The following is a 20,224-nucleotide window of genomic DNA, read 5'->3' on the forward strand; positions in this document are numbered from 1 at the left end:
GAACAATATATGCAAGGAGTTTGTATGTTCTCCCCGTATTTGCAAGGGTTTCCTCAGGGTACTCATGTTTAGTACGTAGTAGCACTCTCTTTTGAAAGTATCACAGCTTGGAAATGCTTTCTGTAACCAGCTCTACAAAAATAATCTTTCAATTCTTGTTTGAGGGGTTTTCATCCATTCTTCCTTGGGAAAGTTCTTCCAGTTTTGTGAGATTCCTGGGTCTTCTTAAATGCACTTCTGTTTTGAGTTCTAGCCACAGATTTTCAATTATGTTAAAGGGAACCTGTCACCCCCAAAATGGAAGATGAGCTAAGCCCACCGGCATCAGGGGCTTATCTACAGCATTCTGTAATGCTGTAGATAAGCCCCCGATGTATCCTGAAAGATGAGAAAAAGAGGTTAGATTATTCTCACCTGGGGGGCGGTCCAATCTGATGGGCGTCACTGTCCGCTCCGGGGCTACCAATCTTCATAGGATGACATCCTCTTCTTGTCTTCACGCTGCGGGTCCGGTGCAGGCGTACTTTGTCTGCCCTGTTGAGGGCAGAGCGAAGTACTGCAGTGCGCAGGCTCCGGGCCTCTCTGACCTTTCCCGGCGCCTGCGCAGTGCAGTACTTTGCTCTGCCCTCAACAGGGCAGAAAAAGTACGCCTGTGCTGGAGCCGCAGCATGAAGACAAGAAGAGGACATCATCGTAAGAAGATGGGAGGCCCCGGACCGCGACTCCCAACGGACCGGACCGCCCCTGGGTGAGTATAATCTAACCTCTTTTTCTTATCTTTCAGGGTACATCAGGGGCTTATCTAAGAAAGACATAGCTGAACTAGAGCGGGTGCAGAGAAGAGTGACCAAGATTATTAGAGGACTGGGGGGTCTGCAATACCAAGATAGATTATTACACTTGGGGCTATTTAGTTTGGAAAAACGAAGGCTAAGGGGTGATCTTATTTTAATGTATAAATATATGAGGGGACAGTACAAAGACCTTTCTGATGATATTTTAATCATAGACCTGAGACAGGGACAAGGGGGCATCCTCTATGTCTGGAGGAAAGAAGGTTTAAACCTAATAATAGATGCGGATTCTTTACTGTAAGAGCAGTGAGACTATAGAATTCTCTGCCGTATGATGTTCTAATGAGTGATTCATTACTTAAATTTAAAAGGGGACTGGATGCTTTTTTTGAAAAGTACAATGTTACAGGTTATATGTACTAGATTCCTTGATAGGGTGTTGATCCAGGGAACTAGTCTGATTGCCATATGTGGATTCGGGAAGGAATGTTTTTCCCCAATGTGAAGCTTACTCTTTGCCACTTGGTTTTTTTTTGCCTTCCTCTGGATCAACATGTTAGGGCATGTTAGGTTAGGCTATGAGTTGAACTAGATGGACTTAAAGTCTTCCTTCAACCTTAATAACTATGTTACAGCATTACAGAATGCTGTAGATAAGCCCCTGATGCCGGTGGGCTTAGCTCATCTTCGATTTTGGGGGTGACAGGTTCCCTTTAAGATCAAGGTACTGTGAGGGCCTTTGTAAAACCTTCAACTTGTGCCTTTTAAGGTAGTCTGTTGTGGATTTTGATGTGTGGTTTGGATCATTATCCATTTGTAGAAGCCATTCTCTTTTCAACTTCTGCTTTTTTACAGATGGTGTTACGTTTGCATGAAGAATTTGTTGAAATTTCATTGAATCCATTCTTCCCTTTATCCGTGATATTTTCCCCATGCCATTGGAGATACCACAACCCCAAGGAATGATTGACCCACCCCCATGCTTAATGGTTGGCAAAATGTTTTTTTCCTGAAATTCTATGCCTTTTTTTCTCCACACATACCTTTGATCATTGTGGCCAAATAGTTATTTTTTAAGCTCATTGGTCCACATGATTTGTTTCCAAAATGCATCAGGCTTGTTTAGATGTTCTTTACCTCCACTGTTCTTGTTAACTGCCATTTCTTAATTACATTTCGAACTGAGGAAAGGCCAACTTGAAACGCTTTGCTATTTTCTTTTAGCCTTCTGCTCTGTTGGCCTCCACCGTTTTCATTTTCACAGTGCCAGACAGCTGCTTAGAAGAACCCATGGCTGGAGGTTTTTGGCACAAGGTTAGAGGAGGTTGGGTTTTTATAAAGCTGGGAAATTTGCATCACCTGGCCTTTCGTAATGATGATAGTGAACAAGCCATAACCCTAGCAGGCTAATTGAGGTCTGAAACCCAGGTCGAATTTGTCTGAGTACACAAATCTCCAAAGGTGTCCAACGTTTTGCATCAGCTCATTTTCCTTTTAGTAATTTAAAAAATGTTAAATATGATGATAATATATAAAAATATATATATATATATATATATATATATATATATATATATATATATATATATATAATTTAATTTTTTGCCTAAATTACAAAGGAAGTGTGTCATATTTAACCCCTTCATGACCCCTATTTTGACCTTAATGACCTGTCCGTTTTTTGCAATTCTGACCAGTGTCCCTTTATGAGGTAATAACTCAGGAACGCTTCAACGGATCCTAGTGGTTCTGAGAATTTTTTTTCGTGACATATTGGACTTCTTGTTAGTGGTAAATTTAGGTCGATAATTTTTGCGTTTATTTGTGAAAAAAATGGAAATTTGGCTAAAATTTAGAAAATTTCACAATTTTAAAATTTTTAATTTTTATTCTGTTAAACGAGAGAGTTATGTGACACAAAATAGTTAATAAATAACATTACCCACATGTCTACTTTACATCAGCACAATTTTGGAAACAATTTTTTTTTGCTAGGAAGTTATAAGGGTTAAAATTTGACCAGCGATATCTAATTTTTACAACAAAATTTACCAAACCATTTTTTTTATGGACCACCTCACATTTGAAGTCAGTTTGAGGGGTCTACAGGTCCTTCTCAAAAAATTAGCATATAGTGTTAAATTTCATTATTTACCATAATGTAATGATTACAATTAAACTTTCATATATTATAGATTCATTATCCACCAACTGAAATTTGTCAGGTCTTTTATTGTTTTAATACTGATGATTTTGGCATACAACTCCTGAAAACCAAAAAAACCTGTCTCAATAAATTAGCATATTTCACCCGTCCAATCAAATAAAAGTGTTTTTTAATAACAAACAAAAAAAAACATCAAATAATAATGTTCAGTTATGCACTCAATACTTGGTCGGGAATCCTTTGGCAGAAATGACTGCTTCAATGCGGCGTGGCATGGAGGCAATCAGCCTGTGACACTGCTGAGATGTTATGGAGGCCCAGGATGCTTCAATAGCGGCCTTAAGCTCATCCAGAGTGTTGGGTCTTGCGTCTCTCAACTTTCTCTTCACAATATCCCACAGATTCTCTATGGGGTTCAGGTCAGGAGAGTTGGCAGGCCAATTGAGCACAGTAATACCATGGTCAGTAAACCATTTACCAGTGGTTTTGGCACTGTGAGCAGGTGCCAGGTCGTGCTGAAAAATGAAATCTTCATCTCCATAAAGCATTTCAGCCGATGGAAGCATGAAGTGCTCCAAAATCTCCTGATAGCTAGCTGCATTGACCCTGCCCTTGATGAAGCACAGTGGACCAACACCAGCAGCTGACATGGCACCCCACACCATCACTGACTGTGGGTACTTGACACTGGACTTCAGGCATTTTGGCATTTCCTTTTCCCCAGTCTTCCTCCAGACTCTGGCACCTTGATTTCCGAATGACATGCAAAATTTGCTTTCATCAGAAAAAAGTACTTGGGACCACTTAGCAACAGTCCAGTGCTGCTTCTCTGTAGCCCAGGTCAGGCGCTTCTGCCGCTGTTTATGGTTCAAAAGTGGCTTTACCTAGGGAATGCGGCACCTGTAGCCCATTTCCTGCACACACCTGTGCACGGTGGCTCTGGATGTTTCCACACTAGACTCAGTCCACTGCTTCCTCAGGTTCCCCAAGGTCTGGAATCGGTCCTTCTCCACAATCTTCCTCAGGGTCCGGTCACCTCTTCTCGTTGTACAGCGTTTTCTGCCACATTGTTTCCTTCCAACAGACTTACCATTGAGGTGCCTTGATACAGCACTCTGGGAACAGCCTATTTGTTGAGAAATTTCTTTCTGGGTCTTACCCTCTTGCTTGAGGGTGTCAATGATGGCCTTCTTGACATCTGTCAGGTCGCTAGTCTTACCCATGATGGGGGTTTTGAGTAATGAACCAGGCAGGGAGTTTTTAAAAGCCTCAGGTATCTTTTGCATGTGTTTAGAGTTAATTAGTTGATTCAGAAGATTAGGGTAATAGGTCGTTTAGAGAACCTTTTCTTGATATGCTAATTTATTGAGACAGGTTTTTTGGGTTTTCAGGAGTTGTATGCCAAAATCATCAGTATTAAAACAATAAAAGACCTGACAAATTTCAGTTGGTGGATAATGAATCTATAATATATGAAAGTTTAATTGTAATCATTACATTATGGTAAATAATGAAATTTAACACTATATGCTAATTTTTTGAGAAGGACCTGTATATGGCTAAAAATACCCAAAAGTGACATCATTCTAAAAACTGCACCCCTCAAGGTGCTTAAAACCACATTCAAGAAGTTTATTAACCCTTCAGGTGCTACACAGCAGCAGAAGCAACATGGAAGGAAAAAAATTAACATTTAACTTTTTAGCCACAAAAATGATCATTTAGCAACAATTTTTTAATTTTTCCAAGGGTAAAAGGAGAAACTGGTCCCCAAAAGTTATTGCACAATTTGTTCTGAGTACGCCAATACCCCATATGTGGGAGGGAACCACTGTTTGGGCGCACGACAGGGCTCGGAAGGGAAGGAGCGCCATTTGACTTTTTAAATAAAAAATTGGCTCCCATCTTTAGCGGACACCATGTCGTGTTTGGAGAGACCCTGTGTGCCTAAACATTGGAGCTCCCCCATAAGTGACCCCATTTTGGAAACTAGACCCCCCAAGGAGCTTATCTAGATGCATAGTGAGCACTTTGAACCCCCAGTGTCATGATCTCAATGGCAAGAGAACATAGCATAAGCAGATATAGGAACTAGCTCTTGGAAGATGGGAACTGAGCTGACCATGAACTAAACCTAACGCACAACTAGCAGTGGCCGGGTAGCATGCCTACGTTGATTCTAGATGCCCAGCACCAGCCGGAGGACTAAATAAAACTAGCAGAGGAAAATATTAGTCCTAGCTCACCTCTAGAGAAATACCCCGAAAGGAGACAGAGGCCCCCCACATGTATTGGCGGTGAGTTGAGATGAAATAACAAACGTAGTATGAAAATAGGTTTAGCAAATTTGAGGTCCACTTACTACATAGCAGAAGACAGAAAGGACACTTTCATGGTCAGCTGAAAACACTATCAAAAACACCATCCAGAAATTACTTTAAAACTCTGGCATTAACTCATAACACCAGAGTGGCAATTCCTGTTCACAAGAGCTTTCCAGACACAGTAACGAAACTACAGCTGTGAACTGGAACAAAAATGCAAAAACAAACATGGACAAGAGTCCAACTTATCTAGTAGTTATCTAGGAGCAGGAACAAGCACAGAGAGGCTTCTGATAACATTGTTGACCGGCAAGCAACTAACAGAGCAGCAAGGTTATATAGCGACTCCCACATCTTGATGGGAACAGGTGAACAGAGAAGATGAAGACACCAGTTCAATTCCACCAGTAGCCACCGGGGGAGCCCAGAATCCAAATTCACAACAGTACCCCCCCCTCAAGGAGGGGGCACCGAACCCTCACCAGAACCACCAGGGCGATCAGGACGGCCCCTATGAAAGGCACGAACCAGATCGGAGGCATGAACATCAGATGCATTCACCCAAGAATTATCCTCCTGGCCGTATCCCTTCCACTTGACCAGATACTGGAGTCTCCGTCTGGAAACACGAGAGTCTAAGATCTTCTCCACAACGTACTCCAACTCACCCTCAACCAACACCGGAGCAGGAGGCTCAACGGAAGGCACAACCGGTACCTCATACCTGCGCAATAATGACCGATGAAAAACGTTATGAATAGAAAAGGATGCAGGGAGGTCCAAACGGAAGGAAACAGGGTTAAGAATCTCCAATATCTTATACGGGCCGATAAACCGAGGCTTAAACTTAGGAGAAGAGACCCTCATAGGGACAAAACGAGAAGACAACCACACCAAATCCCCAACAGAAAGCCGAGGACCAACACGACGGTGGCGGTTGGCAAAAAGCTGAGTCTTCTCCTGGGACAACCTCAAATTGTCCACCACCTGCCCCCAGATCTGATGCAATCTCTCCACCACAGCATCCACTCCAGGACAATCCGAAGATTCCACCTGACCAGAGGAAAATCGAGGATGAAACCCCGAATTACAGAAAAACGGGGACACCAAAGTGGCAGAGCTGGCCCGATTATTGAGAGCGAACTCCGCCAATGGCAAAAAAGCAACCCAATCATCCTGGTCAGCAGACACAAAACACCTCAGATATGTCTCCAGGGTCTGATTAATCCGCTCGGTCTGGCCATTCGTCTGAGGATGGAAAGCGGACGAAAAAGATAAATCTATGCCCATCCTAGCACAGAATGCCCGCCAAAATCTAGACACGAATTGGGTCCCTCTGTCAGAAACGATATTCTCAGGAATACCATGCAAACGAACAACATTTTGAAAAAACAGAGGAACCAACTCGGAAGAAGAAGGCAACTTGGGCAGAGGAACCAAATGGACCATCTTAGAAAAACGGTCACACACCACCCAGATGACAGACATCTTCTGAGAAACAGGCAGATCTGAAATAAAATCCATCGAGATGTGCGTCCAAGGCCTCTTAGGAATAGGCAAGGGCAACAACAATCCACTAGCCCGAGAACAACAAGGCTTGGCCCGAGCACAAACGTCACAAGACTGCACAAAGCCTCGCACATCTCGTGACAGGGAAGGCCACCAGAAGGACCTTGCCACCAAATCCCTGGTACCAAAAATGCCAGGATGACCTGCCAACGCAGAAGAATGAACCTCAGAGATGACTCTACTGGTCCAATCATCAGGAACAAACAGTTTATCAGGTGGGCAACGATCAGGTCTATCCGCCTGAAACTCCTGCAAGGCCCGCCGCAGGTCTGGAGAAACGGCTGACAATACCACTCCATCCTTAAGGATACCTGTGGGCTCAGAGTTACCAGGCGAGTCAGGCTCAAAACTCCTAGAAAGGGCATCCGCCTTAACATTCTTAGAACCCGGTAGGTATGACACCACAAAATTAAACCGAGAGAAAAATAATGACCAGCGCGCCTGTCTAGGATTCAGGCGCCTGGCGGTCTCAAGATAAATCAAATTTTTGTGGTCAGTCAATACCACCACCTGATGTCTGGCCCCCTCAAGCCAATGGCGCCACTCCTCAAAAGCCCACTTCATGGCCAAAAGCTCCCGATTCCCAACATCATAATTCCGCTCAGCGGGCGAAAATTTACGGGAAAAGAAGGCACAAGGCCTCATCACGGAGCAGTCAGAACTTCTCTGCGACAACACTGCCCCAGCTCCGATCTCAGAAGCGTCGACCTCAACCTGAAAAGGTAGAGCAACATCAGGCTGACGCAACACAGGGGCAGAGGAAAAACGGCGCTTAAGCTCCCGAAAGGCCTCCACAGCATCAGGGGACCAATCAGCAACATCAGCACCCTTCTTAGTCAAATCGGTCAATGGCTTAGCAATATCCGAAAAACCAGCAATAAATCGACGATAAAAGTTAGCAAAGCCCAAAAATTTCTGAAGACTCTTAAGAGAAGAGGGCTGCGTCCAATCACAAATAGCTTGAACCTTGACAGGATCCATTTCAATGGAAGAGGGGGAAAAAATATATCCCAAAAAGGAAATCCTCTGTACCCCAAAAACACACTTAGAACCCTTCACACACAAAGAATTAGACCGCAAAACCTGAAAAACCCTCCTGACTTGCTGGACATGAGAGTCCCAGTCATCCGAAAAAATCAGAATATCATCCAGATACACAATCATAAATTTATCCAAAGAATCGCGAAAAATATCATGCATAAAGGACTGGAAAACTGACGGAGCATTAGAAAGACCAAAAGGCATCACTAAATACTCAAAGTGGCCCTCGGGCGTATTAAATGCGGTTTTCCACTCATCCCCCTGCCTGATTCGCACCAAATTATACGCCCCACGAAGGTCAATCTTAGAGAACCACTTGGCCCCCTTTATGCGAGCAAACAAATCAGTCAGCAACGGCAATGGGTATTGATATTTAACAGTGATTTTATTCAAAAGCCGATATCAATACATGGTCTCAAAGAGCCGTCTTTTTTTGACACAAAGAAAAAACCGGCTCCTAAGGGAGATGACGATGGACGAATATGTCCCTTTTCCAAGGACTCCTTTATATATTCTCGCATAGCAGCATGTTCAGGCACAGACAGATTAAATAAACGACCCTTTGGGTATTTACTACCCGGGATTAAATCTATGGCACAATCGCACTCTCGGTGCGGAGGTAACGAACCAAGCTTGGATTCTTCAAAGACGTCACGATAGTCAGACAGGAACTCAGGAATTTCAGAGGGAATGGATGATGAAATGGAAACCACAGGTACATCCCCATGAGCCCCCTTACATCCCCAGCTCAACACAGACATAGCTCTCCAGTCGAGGACTGGGTTGTGAGATTGCAGCCAAGGCAATCCTAGCACCAAATCATCATGTAGATTATTCAGCACCAGAAAGCGAATAATCTCCTGGTGATCCGGATTAATACGCATAGTTACTTGTGTCCAGTATTGTGGTTTATTATTAGCCAATGGGGTGGAGTCAATCCCCTTCAGAGGAATAGGAGTCTCCAAAGGCTCTAAATCATACCCACAGCGTTTGGCAAAGGACCAATCCATAAGACTCAAAGCGGCGCCAGAGTCGACATAGGCGTCCGTGGTAATAGATGACAAAGAGCAAATCAGGGTCACAGATAGAATAAATTTAGACGGTAAGGTGCAAATGGAAACAGATTTACCAAGCTTTTTAGTGCGCTTAGAGCATGCTGATATAACATGAGTAGAATCACCACAATAGAAACACAACCCATTTTTCCGTCTAAAATTCTGCCGCTCGCTTCGGGACAGAATTCTATCACACTGCATACTCTCTGGCGACTTCTCAGTGGACACCGCCAGATGGTGCACTGGTTTGCGCTCCCGCAAACGCCTATCGATCTGAATAGCCATTGTCATGGACTCATTCAGACCCGCAGGCACAGGGAACCCCACCATAACATCCTTAATGGCATCAGAGAGACCCTCTCTGAAAGTCGCCGCCAGGGCGCACTCATTCCACTGAGTAAGCACAGACCATTTACGGAATCTTTGGCAGTAAATTTCCGCTTCATCTTGCCCCTGAGATAGGGACATCAAAGTTTTTTCTGCCTGAAGCTCCAAATGAGGTTCGTCATAAAGCAACCCCAAGGCCAGAAAAAACGCATCCACATTGAGCAACGCAGGATCCCCTGGTGTCAATGAAAAAGCCCAGTCTTGAGGGTCGCCCCGGAGCAAGGAAATCACAATCCTGACCTGCTGTGCAGGGTCTCCGGCAGAGCGAGATTTCAGGGACAAAAATAATTTGCAATTATTTCGAAAATTCTGAAACCCGGATCTATTCCCCGAGAAAAATTCCGGCAAAGGAATTCTCGGCTCAGATACAGGTGCATGACAAACAAAATCTTGCAAATTTTGTACCTTCGTGGCGAGATTATTCAAACCTGCAGTTACACTCTGAAGATCCATTACAAACAGGTGGACACAGAGCCATTCAAGGGTTAAGAGGAGGTAAGAAGCAGCTAGACAGCAATTAAGGGCCAGGCAGCAAAACTCTGAGGGGAAAAAAAAAAAAAAAAAAAAAAAATTTCCCTTCAACACTTCTTTTTCTCCTGCTTCAGCCCAAACAATTAACACTTTGAGGGCCGGTCAAACTGTCATGATCTCAATGGCAAGAGAACATAGCATAAGCAGATATAGGAACTAGCTCTTGGAAGATGGGAACTGAGCTGACCATGAACTAAACCTAACGCACAACTAGCAGTGGCCGGGTAGCATGCCTACGTTGATTCTAGATGCCCAGCACCAGCCGGAGGACTAAATAAAACTAGCAGAGGAAAATATTAGTCCTAGCTCACCTCTAGAGAAATACCCCGAAAGGAGACAGAGGCCCCCCACATGTATTGGCGGTGAGTTGAGATGAAATAACAAACGTAGTATGAAAATAGGTTTAGCAAATTTGAGGTCCACTTACTACATAGCAGAAGACAGAAAGGACACTTTCATGGTCAGCTGAAAACACTATCAAAAACACCATCCAGAAATTACTTTAAAACTCTGGCATTAACTCATAACACCAGAGTGGCAATTCCTGTTCACAAGAGCTTTCCAGACACAGTAACGAAACTACAGCTGTGAACTGGAACAAAAATGCAAAAACAAACATGGACAAGAGTCCAACTTATCTAGTAGTTGTCTAGGAGCAGGAACAAGCACAGAGAGGCTTCTGATAACATTGTTGACCGGCAAGCAACTAACAGAGCAGCAAGGTTATATAGCGACTCCCACATCTTGATGGGAACAGGTGAACAGAGAAGATGAAGACACCAGTTCAATTCCACCAGTAGCCACCGGGGGAGCCCAGAATCCAAATTCACAACACCCCAGGTGCTTCACAAATTGATCCGTAAAATGAAAAAGTACTGTTTTTTTCACAAAAAATTCTTTTAGCTTCAATTTGTTCATTTTCACATGGGCAACAGGATCAAATGGATCCTAAAATTTATTGGGCAATTTCTCCTGAGTACACAAATACCTCACATGTGGGGGTAAACCACTGTTTGGGCACTTGGATGGGAAGGAGCGCCATTTGACTTTTTGAATGAAAAATTGGCTCCAATCGTTAGCAGACACCATGTTGCGTTTGGAGAGCTTCTGTGTGCCTAAACATTGGAGCTCCCCCACAAGTGACTCCATTTTGGAAACTAGACCTCCCAAGGAAATAATCTAGTTGTGTGGTGACCACTTTAAACCCCCAAGTGCTTCACAGAAGTTTATAACGCAGAGCCGTGAAAATAAAAAAAAAATTTTCTTTCCTCAAAAATTATTTTTTAGCCCCCATTTTGTTATTTTCCCAAGGGTAACAGGAGAAATTAGACCCCCAGCATTGTTGTACAATTTTTCCTGAGTACGCTGATACCCTATATGTTTGGGTAAACCACTGTTTGGGCGCACGTCGGGGCTCGGAAGGAAGAGAGCACCATTTGACTGTTTGAACGCAAGATTGGCTGGAATCAATGGTGGCACCATGTTGCGTTTGGAGACCCCTGATGTGCCTAAACAGTGGAAACCCCTCAATTCTAACTCCAACACTAACCCCAACACACCCCTAACCCTAATCCCAACTCTAGCCATAACCCTAATCACAACCCTACCCCAAAACACCCCTAACCACAACCCTAGCCCCAACACACCCCTAATCCCAACCATAACCCTAACCACAAAATTAATCTTAACCCTATTTCCAACCCTAAGGCTATGTGCCCACGTTGCGGATACGTGTGAGATTTTTCCGCAGGTAAAACGCACTCTTTTTTTACCTGCGGAATTACCTTGGATTTCCAGTGTTTTTTGTGTAGATTTCACCTGCGGATTCCTATTGAGGAACAGGTGTAAAAAGGCTGCGGAATCCGCACAAAGAATTGACATGCTGCGGAAAATACAACGCAGCGTTTCCGCGCGGTATTTTCCGCACCATTGGCACAGCAGATTTGGTTTTCTATAGGTTTACATGGTGCTGTAAACGTGATGGAAAACTGCTACGAATCCGCAGCTGCCAATCCGCTGCGGATCCGCAGCCAAATCCGCACCATATGCCCATAGCCTAATTATAACCCTAATTCTAACCCTAATTATAACCCTAGTTCTAGCCCTAACCCTAGTTCTAACCCTAATTCTAACCCTAGTTCTCACCCTAGTTCTAACCCTAATTCTAACCCTAACCCTAGTTCTAACCCTAATCCATGTGCATGGCACCAGCCCATCAGGAAGATTGTCGATTTCTGGTGTTGCATAATTTGCATGATGCTATCGTGCTGGGTTTTCCATGGTTGCAGGTACATAATCCTGTGCTGGATTGGAAGTCTATGTCTGTGACTAGTTGGGGTTGTCAGGGGGGTTCATAATGACGTTCCTTTCATGTCAATCTCCTCTTCTCCCTCTTCTGAAGTTCCAGAGTTTTTGTTTGATTTTCAGGATGTATTCGATGAGCCCAAGTCCAGTGCCCTTCCACCGCATAGGGACTGTGATTGTGCGATTGACTTGATTCCTGGCTGTAAGTTTCCTAAGGGCCGACTTTTCAACCTGTCTGTGCCTGAACATACCGCCATGCGGAGTTATATTAAGGAGTCTTTGGAGAAAGGGCATATACGGCCATCTTCTTCACCGTTGGGAGCGGGATTTTTTTTTGTTGCTAAGAAGGATGGCTCCTTGAGACCCTGTATTGATTATCGTCTTTTGAATAAGATCACGGTCAAGTTTCAATACCCTCTACCTCTGCTTTCCGATTTGTTTGCGAGGATTAAGGGGGCTAGTTGGTTTACGAAGATTGACCTTCGGGGGGCATATAATCTTGTTCGGATTAAGCAGAGTGATGAATGGAAAACTGCGTTTAATACGCCCAAAGGCCATTTTGAATACCTTGTGATGCCATTCGGGCTCTCCAATGCTCCATCTGTTTTTCAGTCCTTCATGCATGATATCTTCCGGACGTATCTTGATAAATTCTTGATTGTATATTTGGATGACATTTTGATTTTTTCCGATGATTGGGAGTCTCATGTGGAACAGGTCAGGACGGTATTTCAGATCCTTCGTGACAATGCCTTGTTTGTGAAGGGGTCTAAGTGTCTCTTTGGAGTGCAGAAGGTTTCTTTTTTGGGCTTCATTTTTTCTCCCTCATCTATAGAGATGCATCCGGCCAAGGTTCAGGCCATTCATGACTGGATTCAACCCACATCCGTGTAGAGCCTTCAGAAATTTTTGGGCTTTGCTAATTTTTATCGCCGTTTCATTGCTAACTTCTCCAGCGTGGTTAAACCCTTGACCGATTTGACGAAGAAAGGCGCTGATGTGGCTAATTGGTCCTCTGCGGCTGTCTCTGCCTTTCAGGAGCTTAAACGCCGATTTACTTCTGCCCCGGTGTTGCGTCAACCGGATGTTTCTCTTCCGTTTCAGGTTGAGGTTGACGCTTCTGAGATTGGCGCAGGGGCCGTTTTGTCCCAGAGGGATCCTGTTGGTTCCTTGATGAAACCGTGTGCCTTCTTTTCCCGTAAGTTTTCGCCTGCTGAACGCAATTATGATGTCGGCAATCGGGAGTTGTTGGCTATGAAGTGGGCATTTGAGGAGTGGCGACATTGGTTTGAGGGAGCTAAGCACCGTATTGTGGTCTTGACCGATCATAAGAATCTGATTTACCTCGAGTCTGCCAGACGGCTGAATCCTAGACAGGCTCGATGGTCTTTGTTTTTTTCCCATTTTGATTTTGTGGTCTCGTATCTTCTGGGTTCTAAGAATATTAAGGCTGATGCCCTCTCTAGGAGTTTTTTGCCTGATTCCCCTGAGGTTCTTGAACCGGTCGGCATTCTGAAAGAAGGGGTGGTCCTTTCTGCCATTTCCCCTAATTTACAGCGGGTTCTTCAGGAATTTCAGGCTGACAAACCTGACCGCTGTCCAGTGGGAAAACTGTTTGTTCCTGACAGATGGACTAGTAGAGTGATTTCTGAGGTTCATTGTTCTGTGTTGGCTGGTCATCCTGGTATTTTTTGGTGAATGTGGTTCGTTTGCATGGTATTCCGGAGAATATTGTGTCCGACAGAGGTTCCCAGTTTGTTTCTAGGTTTTGGCGGGCCTTTTGTGCTAGGTTGGGTATTGATTTGTCTTTTTCTTCCGCATTTCATCCTCAGACAAATGGCCAGACCGAGCAAACTAATCAGACTTTGGAAACTTATTTGAGATGCTTTGTGTCTGCTGATCAGGATGATTGGGTGGATTTCTTGCCATTGGCCGAGTTTGCCCTTAATAATCGGGCTAGTTCGGCTACTTTGGTTTCGCCCTTCTTTTGTAATTTTGGTTTTCATCCTCGTTTTTCTTCGGGGCAGGTTGTGCCTTCTGACTGTCCTGGTGTGGATTCGGTGGTTGACAGGTTGCAGCGGATTTGGGCTCATGTGGTGGACAATTTGGTGTTGTCTCAGGAGGAGGCTCAGCGTTTTGCTAACCGTCGTCGGTGTGTTGGTTCCTGGCTTCGGGTTGGGGATCTGGTCTGGTTGTCTTCCCGTCATGTTCCTATGAAGGTTTCTTCTCCTAAGTTTAAGCCTCGGTTTATTGGTCCTTATAAGATTTCTGAGATTATCAATCCTGTGTCTTTTCGATTGGCGCTTCCGGCCTCTTTTACTATCCATAATGTCTTCCATAGATCTTTATTACGGAAATATGTGGTACCCGTTGTTCCCTCTGTTGATCCTCCGGCTCCTGTGTTGATTGATGGGGAGTTGGAGTATGTGGTTGAGAAGATTTTGGATTCTCGTTTTTCGAGGTGGAGGCTTCAGTATCTTGTCAAATGGAAGGGTTATGGCCAGGAGGATAATTCTTGGGTTTTTGCCTCTGATGTCCATGCTGCTGATTTGGTCCGTGCCTTTCATCTGGCTCGTCCTGATGGGCCTGGGGGCTCTGGTGAGGGTTCGGTGCCCCCCTCCTCAAGGGGGGGAGTACTGTTGTGAATTCTGCTCTTGGGTTCCCTCCGGTGGTTGTTGGTGGTATTGCAGTTGTCCCTGGCTTGCAATCCTGGTCAGGTGTTCCTGCTGATTGCAGGCCTGACTGGGGTATTTAGGGCTGCAGGGTTCATTAGTCAGTGCCAGTTGTCCATTGTTCTTGGAGGTTTTGAATCTGTTTCTGGTCTTCCTGCCCTGCTGCTAAATCTACAAAGATAAGTGTCTGGTTTTTGTTTCTACAGCACACATGCGGTGTGTTTACTATTTTGTGCTATTCATTTGTCTTTTCTTGTTCAGCTTGGACTGTGTCAGGATTTTTACAGTCAAGTTGGATTCTCAGGAGATGCAGATATACGCTCCATGTCTTTAGTTAGATGTTGGAATTTTTGTATTATTCTGCTTTGGATATTTTTAGGGTTTTATACTGACCGCTTAGTATTCTGTCCTATCCGTTCCTATTTAGCTAGAGTGGCCTCTTTTGATAAATCCTGTTTCCTACCTGCGTATGTCTTTCCTCTTATACTCACAGTCAATATTCGTGGGGGGCTGCCTATCCTTTGGGGTTCTGCTCTGAGGCAAGATAGGATTCCCATTTCCATCTATAGGGGTATTTAGTCCTCCGGCTGTGTCGAGGTGTCTAGGATTGTTAGGTACACCCCACGGCTACTTCTAGTTGTGGTGTCAGTTTAGGGATTGCGGTCAGTACAGTTTCCACCTACTCCTGAGAAAGTCTCATGCAGCTCCTAAGTCACCGGATCATAACAGGGGGGTTATTTACTATTTTTTTTATTTTGATCACTGTGATAGGTTTTATCACAGTGATGAAAATGTACCTGTAATGAATCTGCCAGCCGGCAGATTCAGCGGGCACACTGGAAGATGGCGGCGCTCATGGAGAAGATTAACGTACACCGGAGCTTGGTAAGTAAGTACTTGGTAAGTACTTTCAACAGCCGATCAGCGTGATCATAGCCACGGGGGCGCTTTCACCCGACCTGCAGGGACGCGATCATTCTGTGACACAGCATATGCAAACAAAGAAAAAAGATATGCATAACAGTGGGATCAACCTTCAGAAGATACAACTTTATTTATACAAAAAGGGCACAACAGAGCAAGACACACATTTAAAAACAAAAGACCAGAAAAAGGACAAAAGCGTATGGCTAATAGGCCACATGCAAACTCCCCCAGACAATTGGAAATAAATGCCATTAAACACCTAATAATTCAAGAAGCATTAATGACAAGATGGTACATGTGCATCTTTGTAAATATAAACACTAATACATGTCCGTCTGATATACCCTACAAACATGGGGCGAAATATGCAAAAATAAGATACAAAGATCCCATAGATTATCACCTCTCAAACCTGTTTATACTATATAAACCATGACCTCATATGAAAATTCCCTGAGGGCCTGAAAACAGGATGACCATATAAGAATCAAGGTATGCCCCATATAAGCAAAAATAATCAGGTAACAAACAATATATCACCTAAAACACCAGGGACCAGGCAGACGACCGGCTCAGAAAAGCCATGAAGCATATGCGTAATAGAACCACAAGAGAGAAAAGACTGGACCAATAATGGTATGCACACCCATAGAATGTACAATTTTTTGTAAATTCTATGGGTGTGCATACCATTATTGGTCCAGTCTTTTCTCTCGTGGTTCTATTATTCATTACAGACCAGGTTTTTGCACCCTGTTTTCATGACCTATACAGGGGTGCGCCCCTTCTATATATATAATTGTCTAAGGGTTTTTCCGTCTGTCTGTCTGTCTGTCTGTCTGTCTGTCTGTCTTTCTGTCTGTCTGTCTGTCTGTCTGTCTGTCCTGGAAATCACTCCATATAAGGTATGGTCTACAAACAGGATACCTTATATGGAGTGGTCGGCGGTTTGTAGACCATACCTTATATGGAGTGGTCGGCGGTTTGTAGACCATACCTTATATGGAGTGGTCGGCGGTTTGTAGACCATACCTTATATGGAGTGGTTGGCGGTTTGTAGACCATACCTTATATGGAGTGGTCGACGGTTTGTCGGGCGGCCTCGACCAATCAGAGATGGGCACAGCATGGCGACGATGATGTCATAATGGTTGCCATGGCGACGATGATGTCATAAAGGTTGCCTCGACCAATCAGCGACGGGCACAGTCTGCCGCGAATCACATACTACGGGGACATGCATATTCTAGAATACCCGATGCATTAGAATCGGGCCACAGTCTAGTATATATATAACTAGATTGTGGCCCGATTCTAACGCATCGGGTATTCTAGAATATGCATGTCCCCGTAGTATATGGACAATGATGATTCCGACTGTGCCCGTCGCTGATTGGTCGAGGCAACCTTTTTGACATCATCGTCACCATGGCAACCATTATGACATCTACGTCGATACTGTGCCCGTCGCTGATTGGTCGAGGCCTGGCGGCCTCGACCAATCAGAGACGCGGGATTTCTACGTCGATACTGTGCGCGTCGCTGATTGGTCAAGGCCCAGGCGGCCTCGACCAATCAGCGAATGAATAAACGGGACAGACAGACAGAAAAACCCTTAGACAATTATATATATAGATTATGAAGCATATGCGTCACAGGTCGGATTGGCACCGACTTTCATGACGCATACGCTGTGTCACAGGTCGGGAAGGGGTTAACTTAAGGCCCCTTAGAGATCATTTAATCTTCAACTTGCTTAACTATTCACAATAGCAATAATTTTAGTGCCCAAACTTTTACATGCCACTGTATATTTTATGCCCGTGTAATGAGAACGGTGGAGATGGCAGAATTAGAGCTGATTATAGATGTGACTTCTCCATCTGTCTGTGACTTTTACAATATTTGTTTCAGGGTGAAGATCTGTCCCATATTAATACTATAGAGACATATGTGAGGGATGATGAGCGATGTAAAGAGGAGATCCTTACATACGACTTCCCAGGTGAGTAGTAACCACTATTTGCAGAGAGGTTACAGATTTTTTTTCATTCACTAGCTGACACTGCTTTATTGTTGGTCTTGTCTTTCAGGAAATTGAACCCTTTAGGTGTATCACAATAAATGTTGATGTAGTCCCAATTATTTAATTTTTACAATGTGAAATAGAAAAAAATGGCCCTCACAATATATTTTTCAGCTTCACCTAAATAGGAATATTTTATACTATTTGGACACATGGCAGGGCTCAGAAGAAAAGGGGCTCCATTTGGCTTTGAGAATGTAGATTGTGTTGGAATAGTTGCAGGACCATTTGCAGATCATCTAAGTTGCCAGAACAGCAGAAAACAATAGAAAACCACAAAACAATTACTCTATTTCAATTTCCCCTCAGTGAATTCATCTTCAGTAGTAGTGACTATTTTTAATCCACAGGTATTCTCTGGAAACTAGCACACAGTGGATGTTGGATAACAAAAATTGCAGATGTGCCATTTTAGAACCCAATAAGTGGTGCGCAGCTTGTGCATCTGGAGACACGCACACTGTAAATGTTTGTGTGTTCTTCCCATTACTGCAATGCTAAACATGTGGACGCTAACGGTTTTTAGGCACACTGTAAGACTCAGGAGCGATGAGGGCATTTGGCTTTGGGAACACAAGTTTTGCTGGATGGGGTTATGGAAGCCATGTTACTTTTCAACATCTACTCTTAGATTTTTAACTGATTTTGTCTTTGTAAATAATTGAATTTTTCTACATAACTTTCCCTTTTTTGGGGTATTTTAGAAATGTTATAAAGACATAATTCATCATAATGTATTTAAAAATAATCTTTATTCTTGGCAGATGACTTTAATAGGATATCAGAGGGACAATTGGCATTTTCAATTTTTCAATCAAATGACCTTGATATCAATCAAGATGTAACTGACGTCTGTGCCACTATTCCAGATATACCATCATCCTTTCACAGCAAAGATCTATCATTTGATCGTTTTCAACAGGTCCTGTCTTCTGACTCATCACAGACTATTAATAAAAGTAAAAGTCACAAAAGAGGTGTTAAATATCAAAGTGCTGTGCCCGCAAACAATGAATATTCAAGTTTAGAAACGTCTTTTGTTACACACCAAAAAATTCACATAGAGGAGAAAAGATTTTCTCCTTCAGAGTGTGGAAAATATTTTAATAAGAAATTAGAGCAAGTTAGACAAAAAAGAGTTCACACAGGCGAGAAGTCATATTCATGTTCAGAATGTGGTAAATGTTTTGCATATAATTCACATTTTGTTACACATCAGAGAACTCACACAGGAGAGAAGCCATTTTCATGTTCAGAATGTGAGAAATGTTTTGCAAAGAAATCAGAATTTGTTAGACATCAGAGAAGTCACACAGGGGAGAAACCATTTGCATGTTCAGAATGTGAGAAATGTTTTGCAGCTAAATCATATCTTGTTTCACATCAGAAATGTCACACAGGGAATAAGCCATATTCATGCTCAGAATGTGGGAAATGTTTTGCATATAAATCACGTCTTGCTAAACATCAGAGAACTCATACAGGGGAGAAGCCATTTTCATGTTCAGAATGTGGTAAATGTTTTGCAGATAAATCAATTTTTGTTACACATCAGAGAATTCACACAGGGGAGAAACCATTTGCATGTTCAGAGTGTGAGAAATGTTTTTCAGATAAATCATATCTTGTTTCACATCATAGAAGTCACACAGGGGAGAAGCCATATTCATGTTCAGAATGTGAGAAATATTTTACCAATAAATGGAGTCTTACTAAACATCAAATATGTCACAAAGGGAGAAGCCATTCTCATACCTAGAAGGTGTGAAATATTTTACTCAAAAATCATATTTCATTGACCACAAAGGAAAACTCACACAGGAAGTGTGTGGCTGGTAAGACGAAGGCTGTTTCACATATACAAAAGGCTTCTACAGCTCTGTTTACTATATATTTTTGACAAACTACAAGAAAAACACAAAGAGTCAAAGTAATGACAAGTACAGTTAGGTCCATATATATTTGGATAGAGACAACATTTTTCTAATTTTGGTTATAGACATTACCACAATGAATTTTAAACAAAACAATTCAGATGCAGTTGAAGTTCAGACTTTCAGCTTTCATTTGAGGGTATCCACATTAAAATTGGATGAAGGGTTTAGGAGTTTCAGCTCCTTAACATGTGCCACCCTGTTTTTAAAGGGACCAAAAGTAATTGGACAATTGACTCCAAGGCTATTTCATGGACAGATGTGGGCAATCCCTTCGTTATGTCATTCTTAATTAAGCAGATAAAAGGCCTGGAGTTGATTTGAGGTGTGGTGCTTGCATTTGGAAGCTTTTGTTGTGAAGTAAACATGCGGTCAAAGGAGCTCTCCATGCAGGTGAAACAAGCCATCCTTAAGCTGCGAAAACAGAAAAAAC

The 20,224-nt window shown here is 43.2% G+C and overlaps 1 protein-coding gene across 1 annotated transcript; it reads left to right on the forward strand.

Annotated features, from left to right (window-relative positions):
• The first annotated feature begins 15,687 nt into the window (after positions 1-15,687).
• Positions 15,688-19,860, forward strand: LOC143768182 (uncharacterized). Its single transcript, XM_077256872.1, has 3 exons — positions 15,688-15,729; positions 17,674-17,776; positions 18,622-19,860. The coding sequence occupies exons 1-3, from the start codon at positions 15,688-15,690 to the stop codon at positions 19,614-19,616; spliced, it is 1,140 nt and encodes a 379-aa protein (XP_077112987.1). The 3' UTR covers positions 19,617-19,860.
• The last annotated feature ends 364 nt before the right edge of the window (positions 19,861-20,224 follow it).

This window comes from Ranitomeya variabilis, chromosome 4 (genome assembly GCF_051348905.1).
Source record: "Ranitomeya variabilis isolate aRanVar5 chromosome 4, aRanVar5.hap1, whole genome shotgun sequence".
NCBI classification, from domain to species: domain Eukaryota; kingdom Metazoa; phylum Chordata; class Amphibia; order Anura; family Dendrobatidae; genus Ranitomeya; species Ranitomeya variabilis.

What these genes read in the sequence shown, in the direction of transcription:
- LOC143768182 (XM_077256872.1), top strand. Translation starts at nt 15,688, where the DNA reads ATGGCGGCGCTCATGGAGAAGATTAACGTACACCGGAGCTTG. An exon ending in TTAACGTACACCGGAGCTTG is followed by an intron (nt 15,730 to 17,673) that starts GTAAGTAAGTAC and finishes TGACTTTTACAA; the next exon opens with TATTTGTTTCAGGGTGAAGA. An exon ending in CCTTACATACGACTTCCCAG is followed by an intron (nt 17,777 to 18,621) that starts GTGAGTAGTAAC and finishes TATTCTTGGCAG; the next exon opens with ATGACTTTAATAGGATATCA.